This window comes from Andrographis paniculata, unplaced genomic scaffold (assembly GCF_009805555.1).
Source record: "Andrographis paniculata isolate CXL003 unplaced genomic scaffold, ASM980555v1 Contig65END, whole genome shotgun sequence".
NCBI lineage: Eukaryota > Viridiplantae > Streptophyta > Magnoliopsida > Lamiales > Acanthaceae > Andrographis > Andrographis paniculata.
Window position 1 is genome coordinate 2,900,288 of NW_026137601.1, and position 9,325 is coordinate 2,909,612.

Below are 9,325 nucleotides of genomic sequence, written 5' to 3' on the forward strand. Positions count from 1 at the left end.
ATTTTTTGAGAAATTTTAAAAAGTAGGTTAGAGTAATAATTAGGGGTAGTTTGAAAAATTATAAATAATTTTGTTATAAAATAGGGATCACAGTTACTAAATAGAGAAACGAGACAATTATTTTGGAACAAAAGAAAATAAAAATATAAGACGAGAGAGAGTATAAAATATGTATTAAATTACAATTTAAATAAAAATTAAAATATAATCAAAATATATATCACAATTGTTACTATGTTGAATGTGTTCTTTTTGTAAAAAAAAATATATATATATTTATATTCTTTTTAAAAATTAATATATTATTATAAATATATATTATTTTTATATTACCTACATAATTACTATATTTCACATTAAAAAAACATCTCTTCAAAATAATTTCATAAAATAAATACACTCTTAGTATTTATAGATAATACAATATTTATAGCACAAATAATAATAATAATAATAATAATAATAATAATTCACATAACACATATTACAATTAAATTCAAACACACAAAATATATTAATACAATAAATATAATAGACAATACATGCTGGATAATCTATATTGTTATTATTGTATGTTACTCCATTCGTCTCACATTATGTGTTAGACATTGAAATTTAAAAAAAATATAATTACTAGATAATTAAAAATATATTAGTAAAAATAATACAAAAATAATACAAGTACAACCTTGCTTGCTGCAGGACGGAAAGAGTATTTTTTTTTTATTAATAACAGGACAAAATGAATAATACAAAAATAAGTTTGAAATTATAAACAAAAACTTCAATTTTATTTAAGACAACTAATATTTCTCTCAATTTACATATATTTTAAAAAATATCATATTAATTATATATATTTTATATATTTTTGACAAAATATTGTATCAAATTATTATTATTAAAATTACAAAACTTCAAAACATAAAAAAAAAATCTCTCGTTTTAAGTAAATGATTGGATGAACATGGAAGCATATTATTTTATTCATATATCATTCCATGTGATTCGCGTTACTGTCCTGTCGGGAAGAGAAGTCGTGGGAACGGAATTCTGACCTCAATCGCCGGCGAGCACCTGCACCACCACTTTTATATATATAACAATGGCGGACACGACTCCTCGCCAACGGAACACTTCATTCGATGCATTTACAGCCGACGCGAGTGCTGCAGTGCTGCCGCTGTGTGTCGTTGTCGTCGTCGTCTCAACTTCCATAAATCTGCAGATAATCAACACACCTTGCAATGAACCAGTTCGACACAGACTCGTTCCGAATCGATGTATCGGAGGTCAGTGGAAGCTTGGGGTCTTCCTTCCACCGCACCGATTCGGCGGCGAGCTCTGACGAGCAGACGGCGTCGCAGTGGGCGGCCATTGATAGGTTGCCGACATTGGAGCGGCTGAGAACTTCTTTGTTTGATGAAAACGGCGGCGATGATGAAGAAATGGAAAAACCTAAAGGGAAAAAGGTGTTCGATGTTACCAAACTTGATTCCTCTGAGAAGCATATGTTCATCGAGAAGCTCATCAAGCACATTGAGCACGACAATCTCAAACTGCTGCGCAACATGAGGAGACGAATAGATAAGTAAGAATCATCTGAATCGATTCTGTAAATCCATTAATTAATTATTACTTTTGGTGCTGCATTCAAAGGCTTATAGTATATAATATATATTGATGCTGATGTAGAGTTGGAGTTGAGCTGCCAACAATAGAGATTAGGTATTCGAATCTGCGTGTGGAAGCCGAGTGCGAGGTCGTTTACGGGAAGCCTCTCCCGACCCTTTGGAACTCTCTCAAAAGCTTGATTTCGGTGAGCCATGCTTATAAGTTAGTTAAACGCAAGATACATTTATGTTTATGAATTCTTTCTAGTTCACGTTCTATTTAACAACCATGTTCTGTCCCCTTTTGATTTATTTATGCATTTCATTTTGCTCGATAGAATATCACGAGATTGCCGGGGCTGCCACGGAAGGAGACTCACATCAGCATTATTAATGATGTGAATGGTATCATCAAGCCAGGAAGGTAAACATGTAATCTTTTGTTAAGGTTTTCCAGTCTTAATTTCTTGACTAATTCTTGCACTTTTTGCTATATTTCTTGTGATTCACAGACTTACTTTACTACTTGGCCCCCCTGGGTGTGGGAAGACTACACTGTTGAAAGCTCTATCTGGGAATTTAGACAAATCACTCAAGGCAAGGTCTTCATTTTCTTTAATCCTATGTTGTATTATGTGCTCTGATTGGTTTTAGAGCTGCTTTGCTACACTGCAACAGGTTTCTGGAGAGATCTCATACAATGGATATTCACTTGATGAGTTTGTGCCTCAAAAAACTTCGGCTTATATAAGCCAATATGATCTACATATACCTGAAATGACTGTCCGAGAAACACTAGATTTTGCTTCTCTTTGTCAGGGTATTGGCGGCAGAGCAGGTATGCATGGAAGAACAGAAAGTGGATTTTCTATTCAAATGTTTGTTTACTATAGCATGATGTACTCCATATTATATTAGATTTCATAATATAATATTATCTTCATTATTTTGTAAATATAGAGTATACTAATAATAGCTACTTCTAACTTTAGAAAGAAAAAGAACATTGTACAATAAGAAGAACATAGAATGAAAGAAATGAATGAAAATGACGAAAAAGAGAATATTAACAATATTCATACAAGAGTTGAATATATCTTTTAAAATGGTTGTGATCTAATTGTTTTTGTTTATATCTGTGAATTGTGATTATATTTTGCAATTTTATTGGTTTGAATGATAATTATAAGATTAATCTATAGAAATTTTCTTATGCGCTTTTATTGAAAATTTAAATATATAATAATTTTTATATGTATATTTTTAAATACTAGTCATCCCGCAATAGTATTAATATTTTAGAGTTGAATACTTAGTAACGCTATGCTAGATTGGCAACCATGTTGTACTCTTCTTTCTTTGAAGAAATTATGGCTGAGGTCATCAGGAGGGAGAAAGAAGCTCAAATTGTTCCGGATGCCGATATAGATGCTTACATGAAGGTGCTTTGATTGAATCTCACCAAATATTCGGTTGTGTTTCCCATGTATTAGCAATATTTCATTTGATCCAACAATAATTGAACAGATATGCCTTGTTTTTTTTTTTTTTTTTTTTTTTTTTTTTTATGTTATGATTTCCTAATGCATCTTCGTTTGAACAGGCTATTTCTGTGGAGGGACAAAAAACTACACTTCAGACAGACTACATACTGAAAGTATCTCACTTGCTGGATGCAGCAACTAAATCACATTTCATTTAATAGAGCACCACCTTGTGTTGACAGTTTCCATATTCTTCCTGTGCATTTCAGATTCTTGGACTTGATATATGCGCTGACACAGTGCTCGGAGATGAGATGAGAAGAGGTATATCTGGTGGTCAGAAGAAGAGACTGACAACAGGTATTTGAATGCCAAGTTTTTACATGTCAAACTTCAAGTTGTGCTTCTATGTTTAAAATATATATGCTTTCAACATAAGCAAGGTTGGGTGTGTTCAAACAATAACTCAATGCAGGTGAGATGATTGTTGGGCCAACAAAAGCTTTGTTCATGGATGAAATCTCAAACGGCCTAGACAGCTCAACTACGTATCAAATTATTAGCTGCCTGCAGCAGATGGCCCACATCACAGATTTTACCATACTGGTTTCACTTCTCCAGCCTGCGCCAGAGACCTTTGATCTGTTCGATGAAATCATTCTGATGGGAGAGGGAAAAGTTGTTTATCATGGACCTCGATGCGATGTTTTGGAGTTTTTTAGGATTTGTGGATTTAATTGTCCTGAAAGGAAAGGAGTTGCTGATTTTCTCCAGGAGGCAAGTTCTTTAAACAGAGTTTTTGGTCTTTATTTCGTCTCTCAATGTTTGAATAGCTAATTGGTTTTCAGGTTATGTCAAGGAAAGATCAAGAACAATATTGGCACGACACTGGGGCTCCGTACAGATATGTGTCTGTCGACATGTTTTCCCGCAAATATAAGGAGTTTAAGCATGGGGAAAAACTTAATGCAGATCTTTCTGTGCCATTTGATAAGTTGAAGGGACATAAAAATGCGATCACCTTCGGAAGATATTCCCTTTCTAAGTGGGATCTTTTTAGATCATGTATGTCCCGGGAATTCCTTCTCATGAAAAGAAACTCTTTCATTCACACATTCAAAGCTACTCAGGTCAGTAGCTCGTTAAATGAGGTTATCTTTCTTTTCGTGAATTATGAATGATCCCAACTTGGTTTCTCCATTGCTGAAACATAATTCCTCTGCAGATGGTCATCACTGCAGCTGTGACAATGACTGTTTTCCTACGAACACAAATGCGTGTTGATCTTCGACACGCCAATTATTACTTAGGTGCTATGTTCTATTCTATTATCATTATTATCGCTGATGGGTTGACAGAGATCCTCCTGACAACTTCACGACTTCCGGGTTTCTACAAACAAAGGGACCTGTACTTTTATCCTGCATGGGCATATGCAATTCCAGTTGCCATTCTAAAGATTCCTATGTCATTTTTAAAAGCTTTAGTATGGACTGTTCTCACTTATTATACCATCGGGTTTACCCCTGAGGTGGGGAGGTTAGTTGATCTCTGCTCAATCATTCATCACAACATATACTTCATAGTCTGCTATAATATAATACTGCCGACATTTTCAGATTTTTCCGTTGCATGATGCTAATATTTGGAGGACACCTGGCCTCAGTATCAATGTTCTATTGTTTAGCATCTTTCTTCCAGACTGTGGCTGCAACAACAGCAGCTGGTATTTTGGCTGTGTTAATCAATATATTGTCCAGTGGCTTCCTGATCCCAATGCGTATGTAATTTTTTTCTTTATTTTCGGTCTTACTTAGAAGTTGTTGCATGTTTATCATGTGTAGAAAAACTCTTAAAATACAACTTAAGAAGTGACTTCTTGACAGCATCTATGCCTGTCTGGTTAAAATGGATCTTTTGGGTTTCTCCATTTTCGTACGTGGAGATAGGACTTTCAACTAATGAGTTCCTTGCTCCAAGATGGCAAAAGGTGTTTCAAATTGATTTGTCTTACACATTCCATACCTTTTTTGTCGTTACCTTTAAGGTTAATAATATTTGTTGCGTGCTCGATTCTTATTGTTTGTAGGAGCTCCCTGGGAATACAACAGTGGGGCATCAAACACTTGAAAGCCGAGGTCTAAACTACGGTCCAAATTTTTTCTGGTTATCACTCAGTGCACTGCTTGGTTTTGTTGTTGTCTTCAACATTGGGTTTACACTAGCTTTAACTTTCTTGAAGAGTAAGAACACTACTGCTGCTGTGTAGTCTTCATAATAAGTTAATGATCGATGCTTTGATTTCTAAACACCACTTGCAATCGCACCAGCTGCTCGTTCTCGTGCTATCATTTCATCTGAACAGCTTTCTAAGCTATTAGGAAGTGTAGAATCAGAAAGCAATGCTAAAGCAGAGGAACCATCCACACATTCTCCTCCTAAAGAAACTTCTCATAAAGGTTTACAACTTCCCTTCATTTTTGTTATAAGATCTTCAATAAACTGATGTGTTTTGCATATGCTGCAGGAAAAATGGTTTTGCCCTTTGAACCTCTAAGTATGGTGTTTCAAGATATACAGTACTTCATCGACACTCCCATGGTAAACTTGGAAAGTGATTGAAAATTCAAATTTTCATGGCTGTACTTCGGAACATATGCTTTATTTTGGTCCCTTATTTCCCCTCAGGCAACGAAGAAGCATCAGAAAGGGCTTCAGCTTCTATATGATATCACGGGTGCATTCAGGCCGGGTGTCCTTACAGCACTCATGGGCGTCAGCGGAGCTGGAAAAACAACCCTTCTTGATATTCTTTCTGGCAGAAAAAATATTGGCAATGTACAAGGAAAAATAAACATTGGAGGGTATCCTAAAGTTCAAAGTACATTTGCTAGAATTTCAGGTTACTGCGAGCAAACCGACATTCATTCCCCCCAAATTACCGTGGAGGAATCTGTTATCTTTTCTGCATGGCTACGTCTGGATCCACACATCAATGCAACGACAAAATATGTATAGTTTCTGAGGACTCAATCCCACTTTAGGCTTTTAGAAAAGTTCTTTAACTCAGATTTATGCATGTCTTGCAGGAATTTGTACGAGAAGTCCTTGAAACCATCGAACTGGATGGCATAAAAGATGCCTTAGTTGGCTTGCCTGGAGTTGATGGTCTGTCAACTGAGCAACGGAAGCGACTGACAATAGCTGTCGAACTTGTTGCTAACCCCTCAATCATCTTTATGGATGAGCCCACAACTGGACTGGATGGTCGGGCAGCAGTAATTGTCATGCGCGCGGTAAAAAACATTGCAACTACTGGCAGAACAATCGTCTGTACCATTCACCAGCCTAGCTTCGACATTTTTGAAGCATTTGATGAGGTATTCCGCGACTAGTTTCTTGATTATAGTTTTCTTAATACGTTGCTAATGTATCTTCCGTAACTACAGCTTTTACTTTTGAAAACTGGCGGCCGTATGATCTACTATGGACCCTTAGGTTGGCGCTCGTCCGAAGTGATCAAATATTTCGAGGCAAGACTCACCATCAATGAATGAGCATGTCGAAATTTACATGATCAAAAAAAATCTTATTTGTCGTTGCTGTTTATTATTTTCACAGGGTATCCCTGGTGTGCCAAAGATTCGAGATAATTATAATCCAGCTACATGGATGTTGGAGGTCACTTCCCCATCCTCAGAAGCCATGCTCGGGATAGACTTTGCCGAGATTTACAAAAACTCTACTTTGCAGCAGTAAGTCGACAAGTATCTCCTTAAATGTTACCTATTTTAATCGTTCTATAATATTATGTTCTGTTTTCTGAAGGACTAACAAAGAACTCATCCGAAAACTAAGCATTGCGCCGCCTGGTTCGAAGGACTTGAATTTTGCAACCCGTTACGCGCAAAGCGGCTGGGGACAGTTCAAAAGCTGCCTATGGAAGCAGCATTGGTCGTATTGGCGAAGCCCCTCGTACAACTTGATGCGCTTGACTCTTTTCCTCTTTGCAGCGTTCTTCTACGCCTTTCTGTTTAGGGATCAAGGCAAGAAAATGTAGGTACATTTTCCGCAAAATCTTGAGTTTCATTCATGTTTTTTCTATAATAAGTCTATACATTCATCGGTATTTCTGTTATTTTGCTAGTCATAATCAGCAGAGTCTATTCACTGTGTTGGGCTCGATGTACAACACGACCATCTACTGTGGCTTCATCAATGCTTCTTCGATTATGCCGTATGTCAGCAAAGAACGAACCGTTGTCTATAGAGAAAGGTTCGCTGGGATGTACGCTTCGTGGGCTTATTCAATCGCACAGGTAAAACGTCGTTATTTCAAAATGGTTGATTCGCCAGCTCTCGATCGAAACTCACAGTTTGCGTTACTCGAACAGGTGGTAATCGAGATTCCATACCTCTTGGCACAAGCTTTGACATTCACGGCGATTACCTATCCGATGATCGGATACCACAGGTCTGCGGACAAGGTGTTTTGGTACTTGTACACCGTGTTCTGCACACTCTCCTACTTCACTTACGCCGGGATGATGCTGATCTCCATCACCCCGAGCTTGCCAATGGCCGCCATTTTGAGACACGCTTTCATTACGACAGTCAACCTATTTGCGGGATTCTTGATTCCTCATCCGGTAAACACTTGTTCGAAGAAAAAATTTAACAAAAAGTACACATTCGTATTAAAGTATGTTCTAACATATCGATTCGCAGCAAATCCCGGCGTGGTGGATATGGTTATATTATCTTGCGCCGACTTCGTGGTCGTTGAACGGGCTGCTCACTTCGCAGTATGGTGACGTGGAGACAGAGATCGAAGTGTTTGGAGAGACGAAGACAGTGGCGGCGTTCTTGAACGATTACTTCGGGTATGGCTATGACCGTCTGCCTCTCGTTGCTGTTATGCTGATTCTGTACCCGATTATCTTCGCCTCTGTGTTTGCTTATTGCATCGGGAAGTTTAACTTTCAAAGCAGGTGAACACTTTCATCGGCTCCCTAACTGGCATTACGACGACGAAGTTGCAGTTGTCGAGCTCTCGATTATTTCTTCGGCATTTTTCTATGGAACAACTAATTAAGAAACAAAAGAGTTCGGTAATTCTGCAACTTCAGGCTTTGTTTACTAAACACACTTTTATTCATTTCGCATTATTAATTTTAGAAAAATATCGCATTAAATACAATAATTTTTTTTCTTTTTTTTTTTTTTTACAAAACATTAAATCAAGTACTAATTTTTTTATTTATTTTTCAAAATTCCAAAATTTCAAAAAAACTATATGTTGTTGATGATTAATTTGGTTCAAAATTTTGATCCGTGGAAATGAATGAATGTAAGCAATGAAAGTTGTGCATGCAATGTAATATATGGTTCATCAATGGTACGTACCCAAAATTTGAAATTAAGATTTAATTGATTTAATTTATTATATTGTGTACGTTTTAATCATTTATTATTATTATTTTTTTTTTCCTTTTTTACAATTCTCTAAATTAAGATTGATTTATTTTTTTTTTTTTTTCTTAAAAAAATAATACATCCCGACATCTTCTAAATATAAAAAGAGTATTTAACAATTAGCTATTACTTAATTAAATTTGCAAATTTGACTAACTAAATATATTAGTTATTATTTGTGCTGTTTGTTTTTATCATTTTATATTTCAAACATAAAAATTAAAGATATTATATATTTTATTTTTAAAATATTTAATTGTGTTTCTTTTGGTGTATAGAATTTTTAAAATATTTATTATTATTATTTATTAAATATTTTGTAAGAAAATTAATATATTTTTATTAAAAAATATGAATATTTATTTTTATTAAGGTAATTTTTTATTAATTTACTTTTTTTAATTATAATTAAATCATTTTTAATACATTTATTTTAATAAAAAATTAACGTTATAGAATATATACAAATTAATAATATTAATATTTTCTGTTTTGTATTTATTTTAACAAAAATAAATATTTTACATATAAATAAATAATTATTTTAATTATTAACTTCATAAAAGTAAATTTATAATTTACTCAAAAAATATATTAATATAACTAATAAAAATATATTGTTATATAGTATGTGAATGAAGATTAATGCATAAAAGGAAAATTATGAATAAAAAGAAATAGAATCAAATCAAACACAAGCAAATTTATAAACACTTAAAACTAGAGTTAAACAATTAAAAATTATTCAATAAA

At 34.6% G+C, this 9,325-nt stretch overlaps 1 protein-coding gene across 1 annotated transcript; it reads left to right on the forward strand.

Annotated features, from left to right (window-relative positions):
- The first annotated feature begins 1,032 nt into the window (after window positions 1–1,032).
- On the forward strand, window positions 1,033–8,280 carry LOC127262230 (pleiotropic drug resistance protein 3-like). Its single transcript, XM_051290820.1, has 24 exons — window positions 1,033–1,591; window positions 1,696–1,819; window positions 1,952–2,037; window positions 2,126–2,210; window positions 2,292–2,451; window positions 2,979–3,055; window positions 3,217–3,270; window positions 3,367–3,457; window positions 3,573–3,874; window positions 3,946–4,227; window positions 4,323–4,636; window positions 4,717–4,877; window positions 4,984–5,087; window positions 5,187–5,340; window positions 5,428–5,556; window positions 5,625–5,698; window positions 5,786–6,109; window positions 6,187–6,477; window positions 6,547–6,630; window positions 6,719–6,852; window positions 6,926–7,153; window positions 7,245–7,416; window positions 7,492–7,746; window positions 7,826–8,280. The coding sequence occupies exons 1-24, from the start codon at window positions 1,248–1,250 to the stop codon at window positions 8,090–8,092; spliced, it is 4,296 nt and encodes a 1,431-aa protein (XP_051146777.1). The 5' UTR covers window positions 1,033–1,247; the 3' UTR covers window positions 8,093–8,280.
- Window positions 8,281–9,325: the final 1,045 nt, after the last annotated feature.

What these genes read in the sequence shown, in the direction of transcription:
- LOC127262230 (XM_051290820.1), top strand. Translation starts at nt 1,248, where the DNA reads ATGAACCAGTTCGACACAGACTCGTTCCGAATCGATGTATCGGAGGTC. An exon ending in AAAAACTCTACTTTGCAGCA is followed by an intron (nt 6,853 to 6,925) that starts GTAAGTCGACAA and finishes TGTTTTCTGAAG; the next exon opens with GACTAACAAAGAACTCATCC. An exon ending in GATTCTTGATTCCTCATCCG is followed by an intron (nt 7,747 to 7,825) that starts GTAAACACTTGT and finishes ATCGATTCGCAG; the next exon opens with CAAATCCCGGCGTGGTGGAT.